Source organism: Etheostoma spectabile, chromosome 8 (assembly GCF_008692095.1).
Source record: "Etheostoma spectabile isolate EspeVRDwgs_2016 chromosome 8, UIUC_Espe_1.0, whole genome shotgun sequence".
Taxonomy (NCBI): Eukaryota; Metazoa; Chordata; class Actinopteri; order Perciformes; family Percidae; genus Etheostoma; species Etheostoma spectabile.
Genome location: NC_045740.1, coordinates 1,263,217 through 1,288,179, shown reverse-complemented (window position 1 = coordinate 1,288,179; position 24,963 = coordinate 1,263,217). Strand labels below are relative to the sequence as shown.

The 24,963-nt window shown below is 38.9% G+C and overlaps 1 protein-coding gene across 1 annotated transcript in view; it reads right to left on the bottom strand.

Annotated features, from left to right (window-relative positions):
- The window catches only part of sf3b3 (splicing factor 3b, subunit 3), a 30,362-nt gene extending 8,299 nt beyond the window's left edge, over positions 1–22,063 (bottom strand). The window contains exons 1-21 of the mRNA XM_032522745.1: positions 21,792–22,063; positions 20,963–21,103; positions 18,344–18,499; positions 17,966–18,136; positions 17,235–17,407; positions 16,317–16,458; positions 15,657–15,769; positions 15,140–15,277; positions 14,783–14,886; positions 14,493–14,658; positions 14,250–14,345; positions 12,753–12,825; positions 11,116–11,267; positions 10,540–10,695; positions 9,157–9,312; positions 8,710–8,853; positions 6,379–6,501; positions 5,918–6,072; positions 5,383–5,557; positions 3,461–3,666; positions 2,958–3,114 (exon numbers count right to left, since the gene is read on the bottom strand). Of these exons, the coding sequence (XP_032378636.1) occupies positions 2,958–3,114; positions 3,461–3,666; positions 5,383–5,557; positions 5,918–6,072; positions 6,379–6,501; positions 8,710–8,853; positions 9,157–9,312; positions 10,540–10,695; positions 11,116–11,267; positions 12,753–12,825; positions 14,250–14,345; positions 14,493–14,658; positions 14,783–14,886; positions 15,140–15,277; positions 15,657–15,769; positions 16,317–16,458; positions 17,235–17,407; positions 17,966–18,136; positions 18,344–18,499; positions 20,963–21,032 (2,826 nt within the window). The 5' untranslated portion in view covers positions 21,033–21,103; positions 21,792–22,063. The remainder of the gene's footprint in view (positions 1–2,957; positions 3,115–3,460; positions 3,667–5,382; positions 5,558–5,917; positions 6,073–6,378; positions 6,502–8,709; positions 8,854–9,156; positions 9,313–10,539; positions 10,696–11,115; positions 11,268–12,752; positions 12,826–14,249; positions 14,346–14,492; positions 14,659–14,782; positions 14,887–15,139; positions 15,278–15,656; positions 15,770–16,316; positions 16,459–17,234; positions 17,408–17,965; positions 18,137–18,343; positions 18,500–20,962; positions 21,104–21,791) is intronic.
- Positions 22,064–24,963: the final 2,900 nt, after the last annotated feature.

Genomic DNA, 24,963 nt, shown 5'->3' with positions numbered 1-24,963 from the left:
TTGAAAATCAAAAAGCAAAGAAAGTGAAATTGAATTTAAAACCCATTCATTGAATTTTGGACATAAACATAAAAGATTGGATATTATGACAATTGCCACATTTTAGTAAATTATATATTTTTTAAAGATTAGTGTTCAGAAGTAAAAATGTGTCTGGATAATCACTTAGTGCCTTGTTACAGTATGTTTTGCCTTTTCTAAGGTCCATTTATCAATATGGATGAGGTCTAGGTGAGCAGAGATGAACATTCAAGTCAGCCCTCTTTACTTTTTTCTAAGGCCTTTACAAAGGCCTACGATAGCTGGCATGTTTAGAGGTGAATTGCCCTGCTGGGACATACATCCTTAAAACTGACGTAACTTTAAGCCAGAACAGATGGTAAATCTGTGAAAAGGATGGTACGCCATTTTGGTTGCTGTGTAGTTGATCCCTTACAACCTACTCACTTCAGATTGGAGGTTGCATTAACCTTGTCACATTAGCTCAGATTCAACAGTGAAGAAGACAACAACATTTTGGATCTTTTTTAGGCCATGCAAATCTTTTGATTTGTCTTTGAAAAAGCTATAAAAAAAAACAAAAACAAAAACACTACTCTTCCATTAAGAATGCAGTTAGATGCAGTATTTCAAATGTACTTTTTTACTGATGCAAATGCTTTTAGTGTCAGAGAGTCAACTTTCAAAAATGTCACCTGACACATTTCACCTTTACCAGACAGATGACAGCGTGAGGCATACTGGAAACAGGGTGGGAAATAGGGGTATGACATCCAAGGGTCACAAGATATGATTTAAGATTGCCTACTTCTGAATATGTCAACAGTAAATTTTTACTGCCCTCCCCTTTACCAAATGTCACCTCAGTGACAGACACATTTTTGCGGCCATCAGATCGGTTTACCCGTCAAACTGAATCAATGTTTCTTTTTACATCTTTTTAACACAATTTAACAATAATTAAAAATAGAGAATCTCGTTTCTCAACGAAATTCATATAATTAGAAACTGTGTTGATGTTTACATTAAAATAAATGGAATAACAATTAAAGAAAACTTTCTTTCTTTTTTATAACTACTACTCAGTGAAGTTATCCCTCTTCCAAAACAGGTTATTGAATGCATATTCTTATTAATTTCAAGTTAAATCTAAATGAATCCACTGGTAGACTTGTTAAGAGTTCTGTTGAAAGATATCCAGACCCAGGCTATGTTGATTGCATCATGCACATGGAAATACATTAACCTGTGTGCCCATGGCAGTGTTTGTTATCAGAGATTGGTCTGTAGTCATAAATGTGTTAACATGTTGTACCTGAGTGTGTCAACGTGGGCATGAAGGATTTGGGTAAAAAAAAGTTTAGACCAGATAGACTCATCTAAAATATTCAATCTGGTTAAGTGGTTGGGAAATTCCTCTAACGTAAAAAAGAAGTGGCTGCCACCACTCATGACTCACTTCCCTTGTTAATCCACGTCAGGTAACAAACACATGTGGGCTGATTCACCCTGATGGCGTCCACCCTGTTTAAATTTCTGGGGAATCGCCCGGAGAGAAGACCATGGTGCCAGGGGCAGTAACATCTGTGTAAAGGTGCAATATGTAATACTGACAGCTAGTGTTTAAAATAGTTACTGCAGAACAAATTCAAAATACTGGAGAGAGTCGTCTTCCCCACCCCCTTCTCCCCAGACTTGAAGTTCATGGATGTTGCCAGGCTGAGACTGCAGCATCCAACAATGTTGCTAGACATTACTCACAGCCAAGTAGCTAATGTTAGATGCTGGCTATACTGGAGGTCATAAAAGCCTTTGCTCACGCGGAGCTCTGTACCCAACTGACAAGACACACCTTTTCGCTTAGAATTACGGTACGCTCTTGTCGATTTACAGCTCCCCTCTCTTGGCTTAAATAACTCAATGTCGGCTACGGCGCTGAATAGGCTACACGTTGTAAACAGCTGTGGCCTGCTAACCTGGCCGTCCGGTGACAGTAGCAGGATTAGCATGATGTGTTAGCCAGGACCAGTAGGGATCACTTTACTGACAGTTTATCAATTGTTTTTGCAAAGAAAAACCAACTCAGGTACTCTAGCTATATAATTCAATGTGATTCCACAAATGTTGAAATTATATATGATGCCCGTCTCTTGTAAATGTGATAAATTATCCTGAACCTAATGCTTTGCTACCTGTTCAGGAGGAAATCAGCCAAATCTGCATCCTTTTTTACTTTAAGCTGTGTCCATTTTTCAAATACATCTCTAATATTTACCCGGGGTTTGTTTTGTCTCGCAACTGTTCGAAACATGCCGCTTTTTTAGGTCGGGTGGAATCTATCTCCGTTAATGCTGTTCGCTGCTTTCATGGCTGTACCAACGTTTGTATCGCGCTGCGTTTACTTTTTTTACAGGTACATATGCCATCAAACTGGGCAGTTAATAACATACAGGCCAAAACACAAAAAGAAATTCCGTCACAGAACGGAAATTTCAAAAGGAGAAAATACTGGCTTTAGCATTAGAAAAGATAGTATTTCAACTTAACATGTTTCCTTAATATCTGATGACGCATTGGGGGTAATTGTTGATTTATTACAGTAAATATATATAACATATTGGACCTTTAACACTACTAGGGCTGTCCTGCCTGTTGCACTTTTGACGTTCTTTTCTTAAATCTTATTGTGTAAATATTTTGAGAAAGCACTAATTGTCAAACCTATAATCACGCCACAACATCTGAAGTACCAATCCAACCTGTTCCACCCATTTGCAAATAATAGCAAGAGGTTTAGACTAGCACATTGTGTAAGCATGCTCTTCTTTGAATGAGTGAGTTTGAAAGTACCTTTGTAAGTAAGTTGTTTAAAGTGGTTTGCATGTAAAAATTATTATATACAAGAAAAAAAAATTGACATATCATTTCATTCAAGTTCAGTTTAGTGTCAAACCCACTTTGTGCACGAACTCCAGTTTCTCCCCTCCACTGATGAGCCGATAGGTGTAGATAAAGCCGCCGCTCACTGATCTGGGGTTGAGAATCATGTCTCTGGCAACACCCACCAGAACATACCAATCATCTCCTGTGTTGGGGAAACGACACACTGCAACACTGAAAAATATCAAACACATGAAAAGTAAAGACAGGAGTTGTGAGATATGGGTTACATATGTAAAGGAAGTACATACAATATATTCAAAGATATGTTTTTTTCTTTTTGGATTAAATAAAAGAATGTCAGAAAATGACATATGTCTGGCCCATCGGATTTCTTAGAGTGACCCTTTGTGTAGATGAGTTTGAAACTCCTGCCCTTGACGATATGGCAATGAACCTTATTTTTGTTTGATTGACCTCCTTCCGTTTTGCTTCCCATATATCTTTTCGTTTATTGCTTATCTGACCGTGATTATGTACTTTTCCGGCTGTACAAAGCCACGGAAATAAACCTGCTCACCTGAAGGCAGCTTCATTCTGTTCCAGCTGCACCTGGTCCAGAGTTGAACCCTGTATGGGATTGACCAGACGCACCAGCGAGGCCCACTGTCCTGCTCCAGCTTTAGGTGCACCAAATATGGCTTCTGGGAGATTCTCGTTTAGAAAGGCAGCGGCCATCTCGGCAGCCAATTCTCTTTCATCCTCACCAGCAGCTTCCACCATCTCCTACAGACGCAGCAGCAAAAAACAAAGAACACAGTGGGTTAGCTGAAGGGGATACCACAGCATTTTGACTAACAGCTTGCTGCTCGTGAAATCTTTCACGCAGGTGGAGACCCACAATTGCGACAGACCATCTTTATAAGTTAGAGATCTTGCTTTTTTTAATGAAAATATAAGATTTTCAGAGGGAAGAAAAGCAGTTGCAGAGTCAGCAGGAAAGGTTTTAGGGTATGTGGTTAACACAATCATGTATCCGTACCTTGGATTTCCAGCATTTTTAGACTTTATGATTCAATGGTTGGGTCAATTTTATTTCACACAGCAAGAGCATTATGATATATATATGGCATATATAAGCTTTTGCTTCAGCCTAAGCCTTTTCAGTCACTATTTACTGTTTGAGTTTACCATGTGATCAGTTTATAATTATTGTTCTATGATGACTAAATATACAACTACTACTACTACTACTGCTGCTGCTACTTTTAAGGATGACCCTGACAGTAACGCTGTCCACAGTCGCTTTCATCGGGTGTATAAATGTCCGGGTAAGCAGGCTATTGAAGGAGATTTGGACAGAGTCATGTCGTGCACGCGGCTACACACAGATCCTGGTGTTGAAATGAAACTGGCAGGTAAAAAAAGAAAGGAATTGTACAACTTAAACATAGTATGTCTTTTCTGACATTGATTTGGTAATAATAATAATAATAATAATTCATTACTGTTCTTTTGAGATTTTTTTGCTAAATTTGCCTGATGAGCAGATAATGTTTAATCAGTCCAATTCTTTTTAATATTGAATGTTGCAATATGTCTTTTTATAAAAGGCTGAATTACTGTAGTAATATACTTTTCTGAAATTCACAGACTGCTCTAGCTGTTCTATTATTTGCCTTTATCCACTTATTAATTTTATCTACATTGATGATTATTTATCTAAAATATCAATGTGTAAATATTTTGTAAAACCACCTATTGTCAACCCTACAATATTGTTGCAATGACGATATCGAGGTATTTGGCAAAAACTATTGTGATGTCAAATTTTCCGTTTTGGTGCTGGTAAGGTTAAAGGATAGCTCAGGCCAGGCGCCGGGATGAAGTCAGGGAGGCTATGACATTTTGTCTGTCTTTTGATTTCAGTACCTGGGACAGTGACGCACCTCAGCCTACACACATACACCCCCACCCCTCCTTCCCTCCCTAACCCCCTTTATCATTCTATCCATATTAGTGGTGATTATTTATCTCAAATCTCATTGTGTAAATATTTAGCGAACGCACCAATTGTCAACTCTATAATATCGCCACAACATCGGTAGAGGTAATTGGTCAAAGATATTATATTTAATTTTCTCCAAATTGCTCAGCTCTAATTTGAATACTGCATTGGATGTAGATTACCATGGAAACGATCAAACCTTCAAAGCATTCAGGTCAGCCCTAGTACAGTTCGACATATAAAGAACCAATCATGCTCCACAGGAAACTCACAGAATGCTCATAGTGGACTACTCTTCCAAAAAGGGACAAAAGCAAAGTGTCTGCTACAAACGATCAAGTCCTTCTTTTTAAGCTTTAAACTGGAAGCATAATAATATCTCTGAAAACAGATCTTTCTGCCCTGATAAATGTATTTGTCAGATACCAGAAGCAGAGTTCAGTTTAGCTAGTAGGATCATTACACCATAATTCCCCTGGCATTGCACTTCATACCTCAGCCATTTGTTGCTTTCTCTGGGCTTTGGTTGCCTCAGTGTATGCATTGTGGTCCGTCTCAATCAAAATGAGGTTGTTGGTCTCTGGGTGGATTACAAATTTTCTGGGAGTGTACTGCAGAGGAAAGGCCACCTGGTTGAAGACGGCACCTAATTTCTCTAAAGCCAAGATTCTGCCAGACAGATAATGAGAAGAAAAGAGGAGAAGGGAAAGACAGTTACAAATCATTTTTAACTTGATGGGTACAGCTGAGCTGCAAAGTTGGATCTATGCTTCTTCACCAGACATTTCACTTAACTGTAAGACCAACATCATGACAGAAGATGGAGGTGTAGTACAATATAAAAGGTACTTATGTGTCGGTTAAATGTGGTGCATTCATTATGTAAGTTTTTATTTACTGATGTGATATTGAACAAAGGCTGGAAGGTTCGCACTCAAAATGGCTACTAGTACTACACAACATTGCACAGCTATAAATTCATGGCTGAGGAACATAATTACAATGTGTGTGTATTTACAGTATCCATACCTCAATGTGTTGGTAGAAATGGCCACTATGCCCTCAGGGCACTGCTCGGAGGCAAAGCCAGAGGCGTACTCTAGAGTCTCATATGACAGAGGGGTCAGATGGAAACGAGACTGGTACGAATAGCTAAGCCAGGAGCGACTGGACATTGCCAGCACCTGTCAATAAGAAGATACGGACAATTCTTGATTCATAACAATTATTTGACATTTGAAAAAAGGTGAATACCTACATACATTTTGTTTTTTAACTTGGCCTTAGACCACCGGAATAACATTTATGAATGTGGAAAACAGGCATAGTTCCTTCCTTTGTCTGATTGGCAGCAAAAATAATTTTATTAACATACTTATGAAAGCAAACTGATGTATAATTTTGTAAATAAGTTGGTGTTATTTCAGCATTATTAGCCTTTATTTGTGTGTGTATTAATTGTATGTAAATGTTGAGTATGAGTTACATACAGCTTCCTGTCCCTGCATCCGGACTCTGAAGAGTTTGACAGGTCGCGACCCCAAGTATCGCGTTCTGGTATCTGACAGGTCACCTGTCACTGGGTCCAACACAGTCCTCAGCAGCACACCATTCTGAGAAAGTGGTCCAAACACACACACACACACACACACACACACACACACACACCACAATTCCAGATCTAGAATCTATATCCCAACAGATTGTCTTATTAGCCCAAGATTTTTTTTGTTTTTTTTTTTTTTTTTTTATTACTGTAGGTGTATGATATTAATCCAAAAACTCCTGACTACTGCTCGGGATTGTGGGTCATTTTTTGGTTGAATTTCTGGTTAGAGATCATAGCTTGTTGCAGATATTCTTAGAACAATGATGATGATTTAGAATTTGATTATGGAAAATTGAGATATCCAGCCTAATACTTTTCCTGGATGGCCTACATGACAGATGGTCTTCTATACTGTTATGGTGTAAGCTGTTGGAATGAATTTATATATATAATATTATATATATATATATATATTATATTATATATATATTATATAATATAATATATTATTATATATATAATATATTAATATATAATAAATAAACAATACTAATCTAATGCTAAAATACTATTTGGTTGTGTATTTGTTAGGGGTGGACGAGACGCTTACTCCACGACGAGACACATCACGAGATTGGGTTCACGAGAACGAGACGAGACGAGATTTTTTTTTTAATTTAAAGAAATCCTCGATGAAATAATGAATGGAAAATAGTTTTTTTATTCAACTGAAAAAATCACAAAATGCCAAAAGTGCATTTTGAAATCAACTATTAATGATGAAGTTATTTAACTTCTTTTTTTTACTATTTAATGAATTATATGCAGTAAAGACAATTTCACACGAGAAATCACTCCTAACTCCTAACAAAGGATTTCAAAAAAGTGGCAGGGGGATCTTCAATAGTAATTTCACGCCTCATCACGCTGACATCACATCGCCTCACGAGACAACTTTTCACCTCGACGAGAAATCTCGTCACGTTTTAATCTCGCGAGATCTCGTAAAACGAGATCTCGTCACACCCTTAGTATTTGTTTATAAATGTGTTGGCTAACATTATCTTATCTCGTCCTTCTCACGTTGGAATACGCGCAAATCTGTGTTGCGAGTTACAGGCGCTTAGCTGGGAGCTTCATGTTAATGTTAGCTGCCCGTCAGCTGTCAAAGTCCGCTAGCTATTTTATCATTAATGTGACAATATGCAAGAAACAGGTTGCTTATAAAGCACCGTTTGGCATAGTCAATGCTGTTGCATTGCATTGTGGCTAACACTAATGTTACTCTGTATAGTCTCGCTTTGCCAGACCTTCCTCCACAGCGCTGCGGAGGAGGGTCTGGCTAGTCCACACAGCATTCTGGGATGGAGAAAACCCTGCTCGGTTTATTGGCATTTCACAAAAATAATCACAAAATCTTCATGGGTGGCGTTTAGCGCTGCACAGAGCACCAGTGTTGCTGCACAATAGCTTCTGAATAGCCTTGCAGCCTAGCTAATGGTCTGGATTTACTTTGCAAAGATCTGAGAAGCAGTTAACCATTGTCCTTAAAAATGCATTGGTTAATTAAAAAAAACAAAAAACACAGAGCAATCCTGGAACTGGAAGGTTGTGGATATAGGCTACTCTGTTTATTGATATCCTAGCTATGCTATCAAGCATGCGGTCATTGTGCTAACAGAGCACCGGTACAACAGAGCTACTTCACTACACTTGTTAGATGATGTTTCATTACAGGCTTTTCTATTGATTTGTATTTGTCGCTGTGTGCTTGTGGTTGAAAATGAATGTAAACAAAGCAGTGTGCCACAAATGCCATGTGCCATGACTAAGGTTCCCCTTCAAGGCTAATGTTTTAAGACCCTCTAGTGGACAGAACATGAAAACAACCATACGCTGATAGTGGCATTGGCAATGCATAAGCCAAAGTAGTGTAGTAAATATTAATAAGCTGAATTTGAGCATTCAAATATAATTCAAATATTTGAAGAAAAAAAAGAACAAAAACAAATTTGGTATAAACGGTATTATAGATGTAGATTAATGGCTCTTCACTGTTATGACCAAGCGTGCTTGTGTTATATGCATTTACTATAAGATAGTAGTAATAGATTAGATCTATTAGAGTTTTCCTCTTGGATCCATCACTTAGTAGTAGATCAATCTGAGGCGATGTAAACATTCAGTGTGGATATATGTCTTATGTGTGCATTTACAGGAGTGTGATTTAATAAAAATTTCTTGAATCAGTTAGGTGAATGACAAAGAATACCTGAAGCCCTATGTTGAGGTAAAGGAAGCCGATGGTTCCCTTTTCTCCAAGTTCGTCCTGTTTCTCGACCCCTCCCATCTCAACAATACACAGACTCTCTGGCTGGGCTGGCAAGGCCTGCATGCTCAGCGGCTGTAGGCAGTCCTAAACAGGATAAAGATTCAGAGGGAAGACTATTTCAACATACAGAAGGTTGCCAACAACCTTTATTTATTTATTATTTTTCCTCACGGCCGCACACCGGAGATCCGGCACAGTGCCAGAATACTTTAAGCCCTGAGTACGTCTACTACAGTACTTTAACTGACAATAACATTACATTCCCCCCCCCCCAACACTAGACTGGGTGAACGCACACAAGATTTAACAGTAATTTGCCAGGATGCTGGGTGTTCTTTATGTGCCGATTGGTCTATTTAATTCACAAAATAGTGTTTCTTTTCATACCGAAGGGTCCAGGGAGATGATTCGGACAGTGTTGTCAACAAGTCCCACGGCCAGGAATCGCGAGCGTTGCTCGCCAGGTGGAACGTTAGCCAGGCTCATACAAACCACATCTGCAGACATCTCCTTCCGCTCTGTATACTCATTCAGTTGGCCAGACTAGAGACAAAGGAAACAAAAAGAAGAGAAGTATTACTACTTCATGTCTTCACATTCAGTTCACCAGTGTCAAAATCTATCTATTAATTGCAGGAACATCTGTCTGTCTGTCTGTGCGTTATGCGGATTTCTCTCCGATAGATGTCAAACTTGACAGGTGTTTTCCTATGGGAACAAGTAAGAACAGTGCCAAGTTTGACGTTGTTTGGATTAGAAATACAAAAGATATTGTTAAATATATCAGTATAAGAAGCTTACATTGGCTTTTGCCGCTCCAGCCGCTGGCCACTCCCCTTCTCACACAGAGCAGTGGAGCTTTGGCAGCTAAAATGTGAAATATGCCTCAGACACACAAAAATGTGCAAAGTAGCGGACTCTTTTCCTGCTTCCAATGTTGGCAACATGATTGCTTAATATACCAAACTTTCTTTTCTTCGTTTTCCTGGAGCACAAGCCAAGCTGACAGAAACATTGGAACTGTTGTGTGGAATAAGGTAAAGAAAAAAGGCGCTGTGCTTTGCATGTCTATTTTTATGCTAAGAAGAAAATCAATAAAAAGCTATTTGCAAACACTAAATATCAAACAAAAGCCAGACACTATATTAGTATTACGTTGCTGTGACAAGGTTTGCGCTGCGGGAAACTCTGCGTTCCTGTGAGCTGTAGCCTACATTCACCACTTCTAACCAGTGGCAACATATAACATAATCTCTGAGATTCCTTCACAGTGCTGGGCAATGTGAGAAAATAACAGAGCTGAACTAGGCAGACACAGTACTTTTCATTGGACACACCCCTTGTTAATTACATTTACCGCTCACTAATAACATTACCGTCGTCAAAATACCCCCACAAATCAAATCCCCTACTTCCCCGTTAACTGTCAAGCCACTAAACCTGTACGGAAATTAACGTCTCTGCGGAAATGTTAAATATGGGGTCCTTCTGTCAGTAATTTTGGGGTACAATTTGGTTTTGAAAAAATCTCCAAGCAGCAATATCACAAGCCAAACATTTTGAACAAGCACTGCAATAGTTCTGTAAATAAAAACGTATCCAACTTGGCATTTTGCAAAAAGTGTTGAGTTATAAAATGAAAATAAAATTTTTGATTGATGTCTGCTGTAGTAGATAGACCCTGAACTTCTTTTTGAGATTCCATCGATTCCATCTGTGACTTGAAAAAAATTAAGTGGAAGTTACATAAGATATGAACTACTTTCTTACCGGGTCCATCTCAAAGTAGACCAGCTCCCCTCCAGTGAGTGCAATAACAACCTGACGCTGGTTCACAGCACAGCGGACAATGGTTTTTTTGCCAGGAGTCTTCCACTCATTCACACGCTTGTCAGCTCGGATATGGCGAATACCATCTGGGTACACCTGTACAGAGAAGCATAGAGGGTTTAGAAAGTAAGTAGGAGGATGGTTTAATTGTTAATTACTTTATTATAATTTTATAGAATATAATATGCCTCAGTAAATAAAACTCAAAACATTTGAATGGCATGAGAGCTATGTGCTTGTAGCCTACTACTATAATGCACCACTTTCTCAGACTTAAAAAAAAAAAGTTCCAATCCAGATAATGTTTCAGAACACGCGCCACAAAACGTACTACAACTGAACTCCCACCACTGTGGCGTCCTCCTGCCTGCCCTATACCTACTGACTAGTGCACACAACACTAAATACCTACTGCACACAGCACAAGAAGAGAGGGAGAGACCCGGTGCTGTTGGCAGAACACGGCGCAAAAATTACACTTTATAACGATAGGGAAAACCCTGACATTGCACCCACCTGCACTAGCGCGTCTTCACCGAGCAGTGAGCAGGAGAGAGTAGGCGTTGTTCCCAGAAATCCAGAATCTGTCACTTCCTCTACAGTCTCCCCGATAGACAGAACCAGAGTAGCGTTCACGAAAGATACTATGATGTAGGCATCAAACTCATCTGATGAAGAAAAAAAAAAGGCAGAGACAAAAAGACAAAGAAGCACGGATTAGAAAAATGATGCTGGAGTTGTGCTGATGCTGAATTTGATGAATAAAGCAAGCAATGAGCAAAAATGGGCCTCTGAAAGACAAACTCATGGTAAAGACACTACATCAACAGTAGGGCTGTGCAATTAATTGAATTTCGCATTCAATTTCGGCTCCCAACAATCGCCAAAATGGTATAATTGAGAAAAAATTATTATTTTGCCATGTTCTGTTTTGCAAGAACACTCTTATTTTGTCTTGTGTTCTGAATGACAAACAGGTGCACATCAGCCCCGCCCGAAGCCATAAACTCTCTCAGCCTTTACAGTCAGGGAGGCAAGTCATGTGCATGTCATCCGCTGGAATTTAAAAACTCGAGTAAAGATGGCAGTAGGAAGGCAGCCACAGCAGCGTTTGGTGAGCAAAAAAGGCAAAACCAACTCCGTTGTCTGGGAACAGTTAAAGGAGAATTCCAGTTGATTCCAACACGTAGCTCTGTTTGTATACTTGGAGTGCTGTTAGTAGAGAGAAAAACGAAAACAATCGGTGCTGTCTAGACCGTGTTATCCTCCTGCTCGCGTTAGCACCCAACAGGCTTACACAGGGCAAGAGAGAGAGAGATAAAACAAAAATATATATAAAACAAAAATAGAGATTCTGGCGGTTTCATGATATATCTATTTTATATATGTATTTATTTTATATGTATTTTCCTTCTTTTGCTTGACTGGGCCTTTATATACGTTAATGACATATTCTACTGTCAGGAGTACATAGAACAGACCCTATTTTCAATATTATCATGTTTACTAAAACTGATGACTAAAGGATTTGCTTGGCTCCACAACATTATACAATAACGTTATATGAAGGAAAAAGCATCAAACAGTTACAGAATCCAAACTATTTTTCATGTGTAAACTGTAAATTTGTAAAATGAACTTAAATCAAATTAATACACAAACAACTTTAACATTGTTTTTCCTTTCAAAACATCATAGTTTTAAAATAGTTGTATAAACACTACCTTGGCCACAGGTAAGTTAGGTCGTTGTAGAAAAGTGGGCAACTGAACGTAGCTCTGCTGTGAGCCTGCTTCGGTGTTTGAATAATAGATTGGCGGATGTATTTCAGCGAGGCAAGACACCTTAAATCCAGTGTTTTAATCATTGCTCTGAACCTGTCTTTCGCAACGGTCTGTAGCGGGACCGTAGGTGGATTGTTATTGCGTTCATGTTGTTGCTCCGCTGCATGCTTGAAGGGACATGTCTAACATTACCACGGCCAAGTATATATATATACTGTACGAGAATTAATACCAGTATACGGTATACTGCCCGGCACTACCCATAATCACCGCCTCCATTGACATTATCCTTTAACCGACTGTTAGGCAGAATGCAAATTTGCTTTGAGGGAGGTTGGAAAAAAATGTCAGAAACACGACATGCATTACCTTCCACATGTCTGCGTACTGTCCACACAGCATTGGGGTTACCGGGCAGCTCAGACACAGCCATCTCTGATACCTGATCGAGACAGACAGGGAAGGATGTAGAGAAAGAACAAAATACAAAAAAGGAAGAAAAGAGGATTATCAAATATGACTGTTTAATTTTTATTTTATTATTTTAATTTTATATTTACTGCAATAATTTAAACAATCTCTACAGTAGGAATAGGACGCTTTGAGTAAAAAAAAACTGTTGGTTCGGGCACGTATGTATAGTTTGGTTCATTTTAGCATCACAGATTTCAGTCAAAAATGACTTCTCAGTTGGCACAGATGAGGTGCCAAGTGCAACTGTCAGTCTTGGTCTGTACCCATTTAGTGTTACACATGAAAGACAACAAAAAAAACGGCGAATAAAAGAACAACTGTATGCAAGCACTGCGCAAAACATGTAGCTCACGCAAGCGGCAATTCTTCCAATATGATGGCGCATTTACAAAGACTGCTGATATAATGCTCCTTCAACATTAGAATATGTGCCTTTAATTAGTAAAGGGGGTTTAATAATACAAGGGAAAGGTTTTCATTGTATATCCAATTAACACCAATGCCCAACGTCTAAGGTCTGAATGTGCCACACAAGACAGTCCTGGCTTTCATTCACATCCAACCATCAATAAAAACCCATTTTAAAAGCGTCAATTTTTTTATTGTGAGTTTAACGTTCTTTTTGGCCCATGCTGTTGCAACAACTAGTATTGTTAGAAAAACTACAACATCACACTGGATCTAACTAGACCGGAAACAAAACAACAGGCACGCCACACACACTTGTTTGGGCTTGCGAGGCGAGAGCGTTATGTCAAAATGGATACCAATAAGATTCCGGATGCAAAGTTTACTTTCTAAAAGTTGCCAAATGGTTCCATTGACAAGACCAAAGGGATCTGTGTGTTTGTCGTTGTGAACTGAGCTATCATCGCAGCACGTCTAGTCTGAAATACCACTTGATGGCCAAGCACACAGCGGATGCCAATTCTCCCCCCCGTCAAAGTATTTTTTCACCCTTTTATTGATGGACAGTGTTACATTGTGTGAGAGATTATTTGCTCCAAGTGAGAATGTTAGGTGCGAAATTGAACACTACAGTAAGCTATATGCACAAAGCAAGCCAATCCACTTTTCCATGTTGATAAGAGCCTTAAAATGAGAAGAAAAAATAATTAACGGGACAAAAAGATATCAAGGGACATTTAGAATAGATAAAAATGTGCAATTAATTCCAAGTTAACTACGACATTAATGCGATGAATCGCAATTAAATATTTGAATCGTTTGACAACACTAATAAAAACACCAGATTCTGTTTGTGCTGAAATCAGAGTGATTGAAAGAATCTTCAGCTTTTATTCAGAGAAGAGACATGAACAAACTCATCATTTTAAAGCCAGCAGTATCTTCGCCTGCATACTTATTACGTTGTTAAGTGCGTGGGTGTACCTCCAATCCATGTCTAAGGACCCTCAGAGTAGACCGTGGTCCTCGTCCACAGGCAACGTACAACTGTGGTGTATCTTCATTGGCCAAATCAGCAATCTGTTAAACATAAAGAGGAGTAGACAATGAGCCAGCAAAAATAAATCAAATTAGGTCTTTTTATTACAGCAATACTGCTCCAAAGTATATGGAAGGCCCAGTTGTTTGGGCACAAGTGCCCACGCCCACACACACATACACACACACCTGACAGGACATGATGGGTGATAAGTTCTCCTGTTCGTCCACTAGCACAAGATTTTTGAGGGGGCGGGGTTGGAAGAAGAAGGTGTCTCCCTCTTCCAGTGGCATTGCAGAGGAGAACTCAGGCTCCTCGTCATCGTCACCCAAGTGGGCGATCTGGTAAAGGTAACTAACGGAAACAAAGTAGGTTGAACACCAAAACCAATTGATGGTTTTGAAGCCAAAGAAACATACAAAATGGTTGAAAGTTGTATTCCTACAAATAAAAATGTAGATGCTGACAAATGACTTACTGGTTTCCAAATTCTGAAGACACAAACAAGAAGCCCGTCTTCAGGACACACATGGCTGTTGCCACAGGGATAGTGTCAAAGTATTTCAGCCTGATTTCTGTTACCTGTGAAACAACACAGACCCCTTTTAAATATACAATTTTGTGCTATGACATTAAGTTGATAAATAACCCGTGGAACATTAACCAGTGACTGCTTGCCACTGCTTAAGCATGGCTGCTTTTCTGTCTTACATTAGAACTAGGGGCTATTACAAGTATGCAGAACTGTTTCAATGTCAACTTGATTAAGAATTATGTCACAAAAAGACAATACTACGGAGGCCGGACCCTCCACCCTTCTTTTATTTTTGCTCACCATTTCTTCATCTGTTTCCAGGGTAACCTTAAAGATGTCTCCCTGCTCAGTTTGGGCCAGGAAGAAGAACATGGACTTGGTCTTGTGAGTGGCTGAGCAGACAAATATCATGCCACGCTCTGGGTCATCCAGGTCATTCTGCAGGATGGGATAGATGAGGAAAGGGAGGAGAATTTACATAAATTTGCAGAGAAAAAAAGGGACCCGACACAAACGCACATTAGAAAAAGTGGAGTGGGTTTAAGGACTTTAATTGTAACACAGCTTCCAATTAAACAGGAAAAAAAAACATGCTTCCATTTTAAATCATAGCACTGGATTAAAACATTTATACTCATTAAATTATAGCTTGAATCCTTACAGTCAACAGAAGTGTCACATTTTGTTGACATGCTCGTAGGAAGCTGGAGTAAAAGACACTCAGAAAGCCAGCATTGATAGTGTGTGGTAAAGTTGACTGAGCGAAACAAGTATAAACCTTTGTTTTTCATGCTGTACTCCTTTATTAAGGACTTACCCTGCGCCGTGGGATGGGACAGCGAATGTCAGGCTGGTCTCCAAAATTCTTGTAAGTGATGTAGTTTTCAGAGCAGATCAGAACTCCACTGGGCCCATCTGCACCACCAGGAACTAGACAGAGGAGACCGTTTGATGGGATGAGTTTCTTTAAAATTATGACTGCGGTAAAAACCGTTGCTATCCAAAAGCAAGATGGGTTCTTGTTTTCCAAACGGAGGTCTCCCCTTTCTACTTTAACTTTATTGTGTGTTATTATGTTGGTAAACTTGTGCTGAGATCAGAGGTGTTAATATTTCTCCATCGTTAGTCAGAGAAGAGACATGACAAACTCATCATATCAACAACACTTTGATGTGTGTAATAATGCATTATAATCTAATAAACCATTCTGCATTACCTTACCATGGACGTATATAGGTTATTCTGAAAACAAATTAAAACTTGCTTATTTTAAATAATTTTTTCATTGTCAAAATACAATTAGTATCTTGACATACCAGCCCCTTCTTGGCTCCACTTTTGACAGTCTCCAACCATGAGCGACAGCTGCGTGCTTGCCAGTTTTTGTTCCCGACAACTACCGAAGCAACTAATAATTGATACATGCAACTATTGTTTCACCCTTGGAGTGTGCGACCACACGTGCCCAACTGCTTACCAGTGATGAGGAAATTCCCATGCTCTTCCAAAGCCTCACTGTACTTGCGGACCACGTGATTCAAACCGAGATCCAGCTCGTAAAAGGTGAGTGTCTGTTGCGTGTTGGCGGCAGCTTCTCCAGTTGGGTCATTGTCGGCTTCCTGGAAAGAGCAAATATAAACAAATTAGGGGTGTGACGATACCAAAATCTCATTAATTAGTGCCAATACCAGAAAAATAACACAAATCTCAGTGTCGATTTCAATACAACGATGAAAAGGATTTTCTAAGATTCCATGTACTTTAACTTTAAACATTAACTAATTTTTAACAAAATCTGAAAAATATCAAAATGTCATAAGACATACAAAACATGTGCAATAGAGCATAGAACAATATTAGTGCAATTAATGGTCACAGTGCACCGGAAGTAGAAGGGTGTGACTTTGGCCACTTGTTTCTGAATGTAAGTACTGGAACACTCTGGAGCGTATATTGCGCCCATCAGCTCCCAAAGCGGCGCAGCACCAATGCTGCCAACACTGGCATCGTCACTAAGGTCCCTACAGTGCTTTAAAAAAATCGTCTGTGTTTTGTCATTTTAGAACCGGAAGGTGTCAGTAGTGTTGGTTCTCATCCCTACAACAAATAGGATCAGAGGTTTTCAAAATGGTTGCTGTTAGGTACAGCATAGCCTAAGACATAATGGGAGTGGTGGCAACTATAAATTAATTAAAAACTGACAAAAAGGTTAAAAAGAAATGCTTACAGCACCAGGATAGACAACATTTGTTACCTATGGTGATTAAAAATGTTACTTATGTGCTGAGATCAGAGAGGTAAATCTTTCTCCAGTGATAGTCAGAGAAGAGACATGACAAACTCATCACATCTCCAACACAAGCCACTGTGCATCGTCTTAAAGGCATAACCTTACCTCATAGTCCATCTCGAGGCAGGCAAACATGGGATTTTCAAAGCCGACGTCGACTCCTACTACATGGTAGACCAACGTGTTTGCTTTATGGGCTTCCAGTGGAGAGGAGATAGTCAATCTTGCAGCTGCATCTCTGTTCAGAATATAAACCAGCTTCTGTTTCTCAATGGCTCCTAAACAGGGACAAAATCCATTCAAAATGCTTAATTTAACCTCACTTATGGTAATGTCATCTTAATATACATAGCTTTCCTGTAAGTATAAAACCTTTAAAAGGATACAACATACATAATATATTAATATTACACTATTCTTTAAGATTGCATCATACATCTTAGGAGTTATGGAAAGGCCTAACGCAGTCTGCAATAAATCCTACCTTCATATTTTTAAATGTACTCATTTGTATAAGCTAATTTACTGCAAAACAATTGATCAAACTGTATACTGCAATATCTGAACTCACTTTAGCATTATTAGTACATCATAGTGGGGTGCAACAAATACACTTTAGTAATAATAATAATAATAATAATAAATTGAATTTGTATAGCGCTAGTCTTCAACCCTTTCTTAAAAGGTTCACATGCCTCTACTTATAATTCCTGTTCCTCTGTAAAAGAAAAACAAAGACCCAGGCCAATAAAATATATTTGTAATGAATATATAAAAAGTACTTAATGCTAAGCAGATGTCTTTGCACAATTCATACAACCATTTTAACTCTTTACCTATCATAACAGCTCGGCCTTTTGGGTCGACAGCAAGGAACTGTCCGGGGACGATGCGCCGGCAGCCACTCTTTCCAAAAGTTTCCTGATGGATCTTCTCAAACATGTTTTTGGATGGATGATATTCCAGGATGACAATACGACCACTGTCACTTCCAACAACAATGTAGTCTACAAACATACAAGGATATAGGAAAATCGTGGTTAAACGTCAGATCTCAGGGAAACCTTTCAACCAGGAATGTGAAACTAGTAGCTAACTCTGCACGCACTCTCATTATTTTATGAAAATCAATCATCTGAGGGAAACATACATTTAGAATGGTGTCTTTAATTATATAACCCATGTTTGTAACGCATGCACCTTTGGCTAATTACCTTTGGTTCCTCCAGTGAGTCTGAATGCCATCAGGGACCTAACGATGCCAAACACCTCCACTGTAAGCAGAGTGTGCACCTTTCCTGTGTTGGCGTCTGGCCGCAATAATTCCAAGATCTTTCCCCTAGAAACAACAATCTCCTGCATCTTGGTTCCTAACAAGACACAAACATCTTTTTTTTTAACATTGAGCACATCAGCACATCAGTCAGCTAACTGAAAAGAAACATTGAATGGCTTTTTTGTGTATTATGGTTCAAAGACGGTAATTAAATGCCTTATATTTAACATAAAATCTGCCCCCCTTTCACAGAAATAAAAGTGCAGTCAGAATGTATTTCTAAGTTGAGAACTGTTACATTTAAAAATAAATTTTTCAGCATTTGATCTGGAAAATATCAAAATGGTGAAAACTAAAGTGAGTATGGCATATTCTATAAGTTTCTGCAGTTGTGTGTTTTACAAATCAAATTTCAATCATGACGAGACCTTTAGTTTAAAGTGACCTTTAGTTTAAAGTAATAATTCGGAGTAATTTCACCCTAGGGTCCTTTGCACCCCGTCCTCAAGCCAAACAACCCCCGAAGCTGTTTTCACCTGGGTCAAACATTGGGCGAGTTAGCGTTATCAGCTGAATAGCTTAGTGCAGGCGCTAATGGAACCAACTGTGTATCTCGTAAATTACCAACTAATAATGCCCGAAATTATACAAACTTCTAACTCGCCCAATGTTTGACCAACATGAAAAAAAAGCTTCTTGGGGGTTGTTTGGCCCATGGTCAAAGTGCAAAGGACCCTTGGGTGAAATTACTCTGAACCATCACTTTAAGTAATATTTTAAGCATGTAATAATTTTAAACCCACGGAAAAATACTGGGGTTTTTGTTGTTACATTCATTGGTTTTGCATTCTCTCCACTGATTTCGGTCAGAGATAAGCCATGATGAAGATAACGTGACAAAAACTCAATCATCACTGAAAAATGCAAGGCACGTGCATCTGATAAACAGACCCAACATACAAACACAAATGGAACACAAAAGTGTGCATTTGGACGAGAATTGAGAATAAATGTAAATGTGCTGTATTTATATAGCGCTTTTCCAGTCTTAACAACTGCTTCAAAGCCTACTATTCAACATCTACAGGAAACATTCCCCATTCACACACATTCATACACTGTGGCCGGCTGCCGTCAGGTGCCACCTGCTCAGCAGATAAACATTCATACACATTCACCTCCGATGCGCAGCACCGGGGGCAACTCGGGGTTCAGTGTCTTGCCCAAGGACACTTCGACAATGACTGCAGGGGCAGGGATCGAACCACCAACCTTCCGATTGGCAGGCAACCGCTCTACCACTGAGCCACAGCCGCCCATAGGTACACAATTCTGGCCAGGCCAATTACTAGGGGATGGGGGGAATAATTGAGTCTTAGATGCATTGTGATTCTGTGTTGAAAGATTATGACTCGATACAGAAAAGCCAATAATTGGAAATGTAACAAAGGCATTACCCAAACGTGTAAATTAACAGAACGAGACAAAAACAGACCAGAAGGCGAGTCCTTTTCCCCACAGCGCTCAGGCAGCTTACTGCTGCAGATTTGGATGGTGCAAAAGTGTTAATTGCTGTGCATATATGCAACTGCACTGTTGTAGAGAAGACAGGAGTGACGCATGTGGTCAAAGTGCTTGAGCCGTGCTACAATTTGCCTTCATACGCACATAACTTGCTTTCATTCCCAACTTGTCTCATAAAGACGCTTGGTCAGGTCCCTTTGGCGTTATGGTCTGGTGCATTTTAAATCAGTCTGTTGCATCTGTCCTGTATTAACAAGCGCAAGTTGCAGATCAAATTATCAACAGTTAAATTTTATGATAGAGCTTTACTGATTTATTTTTTATTATTAACAATGCCAGTATTTGAATGTCCTAACTCTTACAGTGAGAATGCTGGCCAATGAGCCATCATTGTTTAATTTTTCTGTAAATGTGAGTAGATAGAAGTTTTGCATTTACTGCCCTAATGCAAATGGTGTCAAAAGATTATGGAAGTAAATTAATCTGTTTTTTTATTAGGAATCATTACACATAGTAATCACACAGCCAGAAAATATGAATCATGTATAGAAATTTTAAAAAGTGACATTGTAGCCCTCTGACATGGAGGTGCCTAAAGATTCCAACCCTTACCAATTACCATAACAGACAGAAGGAAAATTATTTTTTTAAACCCATTTTATAAAATGCAAAACAACTGATGAAAAGACAGGTCTACGTTACACAGATACATACACATCTCAAGCCACTTTTCCCACCTGTAGGCTACAGTTTATGCAGTTTCAGGCTAGGTGTTTTGCTCAAGGACACTTTGCCATATGGAAAGGAGATGCCAGGCTTGTGTCTGGTAACACCAGACACAAGCCTTACAATAAATGGACATTTGTTTCTTACACCCGAGTTACAGCCGCACCACAATGCACTGACCACCCAACTCCCAAGAAGTGGTCTTACCCCTATAGCTTTAAATAAATTTGACAACAGAGGTAGAAAATGGCCAGACAGGCTTATGATAAACCCAATTAAACAAGAAGACGACAGGCTGCGATCTCACCTGAGAAGTTTCCATGGATGGCGTGACTGATGCCCGTGGCACGCTGTAAGGTGATGTTGTAAAGAAACATGGCTCCCTTTCTGTGGCTTCCCCACAAAGTTCTTCAGGGGCTACGAACAGAGCACTTAGCCCAGCTCAAGACTGAAGAGAAATAATGGAAAACAAAGAAAGATATATGAACAGTAATATCTCTGTTAGGAATATGAACAGTTTATTTCCCATTTCCAGTCTTTTAAATGTGTCCGTGCCCGACGGTGTGTTGAACGTTCTAATTATAAGAGGGATATTCAAACTGAACTGAGCTGCACTGTTAAGGAAGTAGAACTGTGGTCAAATTAGTTCCAGTTACCTTCCAAAAACGAATAAACTCTTCGCAACATAGATATTAAGAGTTAGTAGAGGGTTAGCGTGCTGGCTGGACACAAACTTAATTTGTGGCGTAGCTAGATTACATGACAATAACCGACTAACATTGCTAACGTTAGCTTAGCTGTTAGAAGACGAATTTTACGCGTTGCAAGTCCAAATAACCAATAATTACGTATTGCAAACTTAGCAAGCTCGTTTGTTGCAAAGCCATGGTAGCACAACGTTATTTATCCTTAGCTTTGACAGGTCAAGTTGGTCAAAACTGAGCCCAGTTAGCCTATACAGCTCACTTAGTAACTTGTAACCTGAGGACTGAGAACCCATTCATAGGAAGCGCCACTTTTGCCGGACGCTATCCCGTTTTTTCGTGCTCTATTACTTAAGCCCGTGCACAATTTACATGCATACAACATTCATTTGATTACGAATAAGATGCAGATTTGTACAATCAAATATTTACCGGCGTGTTAGATAAGATGATTCTGATTTCAGATGGATAAAGTTTCATTTACGCAAACAATCTCCATGAAACTCCGTGAAGGCAACGATCAGACGCCGTTGGTGGGTCCTTCGTCAGCCAATACGCCGTCATGTGAGGTGACCCACGCAGTGCCTGACAGAAATCTGACAATTACGAAGCGCCCTATCTCTAGCAGATGTGGATGATAACTTTAAACAAGTTATGGAAGATGAGCTAAGAATTGAGGAGCTAGATTCAGCAGTTCATCAGATGTCTAAGGGGAAATCACCTGGAAGTGCTATCAGGGAAATGCTCTATAATGCCTATTTAGATTGTATTTCAAAAGGTAATCTTTCTCCCATAGTGATGAAACATGGTCTCATCATTCCCAAACCTAAGAAAGATAATCGTTTATTGGATAGTTGGAGACCAATAACTTGTTATGTAACGACTATAAATTGCTGGCACTTGTTTATGCTGGTCTTCTGAATGAGGGATTATCACATATTATTGATGGGTGTATATCAGCTTTGATGAAGGGTATACATAATCATACCAGATTACTACTAGACATGCTTGATTATCGAGACCCCATTGACACTGATGCTTTTATTTTATTTCTTGATTTTTATTAGGCATTTGACACAGTTGAACATGCTTTTTTATTTGAAATATGATATTGTTTAGGCTTTGGGTATAACCTTTGTAAAACAGTTAAAATATTTTATACAGACATACTGTATGTAGTTCTGTGTCCCTGAATCCTGTTATAACTCCTAGGTTTGAGGTGCTCAGTCTTAGGCAAGGGTTTCCGATATCTTCTACAGTGTTTATTCTGGCCACCCAATCACTTATAATGCGAATTAATCACAACCCCGATGTGCATGGGATCTCAATATTTGAGTTTGAGAATTTGAGAATTTTCACTTCATTTGTTTGATTTATAAATGATTTTACACGGGTTTTTTCTCACTGAAAAAAATAAAATAAAATAAAATTGCAAGAAAATGTATAGTAACATATCTAGGAAACTACAGTTTGATTAAGCTCTCCTTTGTGCTGCTCTACATATTAATTTTGTTTTCTCTAGCCTTTTTGCCTTTAATCTGTAGAAGTATCTCCCCCTTTTTGTTGTTTTGTTTTGTCCTCAGGTAATTATTTCTTACACAGACAACATTTGTAATGTATATACGTATGCATACAGTAGGCTGTTTTACGTTGTTGCTTTTGTAAATAAAACAAATAAAAGAATTCTCCAGCAGATGGCGACAAAGACCTAAATAACGGTTGTCACTCCATGATGTAAATTGAGTGTAGTATAGTATAGATTTCAGTCGCACATGTTCAGATTAAAACGGTTTTAAGACATAACTTTCATAATTAAATTTGTGAAATCTATGAAATAATGAGCTTCTCTCATTACAAACAATAACAGAAGATTGGAATCATTTCAAAAAGGTTTTATCTATCTACGAATGTCTGATTGCTGACGTTAGCTCAAAACACCATTCGACTGACAGCCTTTGTTGTGTTTGATGCTAACTTGTAGCCAGCAGTGCACGAACTTCGTTAAGTAAGTCCATTTTTACTGTCCTGACATTACAGAAGTCTCTCGTTAGCATCTTGTAGGCTACTTTTCCCAAAGTGACGCATGCGCAACTCAAATGTTGCAAAGTGACGCATGCGCGACTCATATCTGCACTCGACTTAAACTTTCTTTAACTGTCTGTGGATTTACATTGGGGAGTGATAATGGTTATACAGAGAAACACGGGGAGAGTGGATGGTATCGTGTTTAAAAGCAAATTCTTAGTACATTTCTTGTTTAAATAATCCTTATTTACTCATAAAACGAATCCTGCTGACTGACTAGTAGGCTATGATATAAAATCAAATCATAAGAGCTACATCATGCAAGAGTCTACAATAGTCAAAGAGTCGAATAAGTCTGCCAGGTCCACCGGTAGCTGCAGCCATACAAATGTCCTGCAGCCAAATACAAGTAAGTAGAAAGAAAAAGAAAATAAGGAGGAATAAAAAGAAAATGAAAATGTTTGTGACAATTCTACTCATTAGTGAATATTTGCATTTGAATGGTCCAGCCCAGACAGAACATTTGTTTTTGTCTGATTTTGTGCAAAACCACAGCTGACACTGATGTCTGGAAATAAGCACAGTCAGTGTGCATGATCTCTCTATCTCTCTCTCTCTCTCTCAATTAATTTTTAATTTATTTAAATTGCCTTATTGGTAGTCCAGTCTCCTATGAGATGTGCCAGTTTGTCATTCCGGGGTTAACATTGGGAAGTTTGGTGTTTTTCTTAGCTGATAACACATATACGCATATCTCTGACAGAATGCAGATATACAGCCAATTTACATCCTCTGTTTGGATTTTGCTTTTATTTAGATAATTTGTATTTTGTTTAGTCAAATAACAATTTAGTATACATTGGATTTTTTTGTTTTATTTCTCCAAAATTCTGAATATCAATCTTTTGACCAACTCATGACTAGTTTTATTCTGCTGTGTTGTTCTGAATCAGTGCTGATGGGAGCCTGCCTGGTTTGTTAGCTTCCCCATCAGCTGACTGACTGGACCGTGTTCAGTGTCAGGCTTTAGCTTTTGTTTTTTTAGTATTTTAAGACAAAATGTCTTTTGAACTTGAGTTTACAGTAGATGGGAACGAATTGAAAGGCTTGTTTTGGTTTGTTTAGCAGTAATGGTAAATGTCCCAGTTCTGCTCGCACGCGTTATTTGGCGTTTTCCATTAAACATTCAGAGTTCTTCGACCGAATCCAGTGTGGAGGGCTCTATTGTTTGTTTTTTTGTACTAAGAAACATGCCTGCGTGCCTTTTGTTTGAGTGACTGTATTGCTTTGTTAAAATTTCCTGATGCAGATGAGGTCAGACCAACCTAAGTATAATTCTTTGTGTGGACAATAGAATGAGGTCATCTGCATAAAGCAGGTGTCTAATCTTTGTGTTTTAGGAGTGAGGCCCAGAGCTGCTCTCTCTCACTTTGTCTCTCTCTCTCTCTCTCTCTCAGTGTATGCAATGCAATGCAGTGTATTGTACGCACAGATAAGTAAACACATGCATGCACACACACACACACACACACAAACAGACACACACACTCACAGACACACAAACACACACACACACACA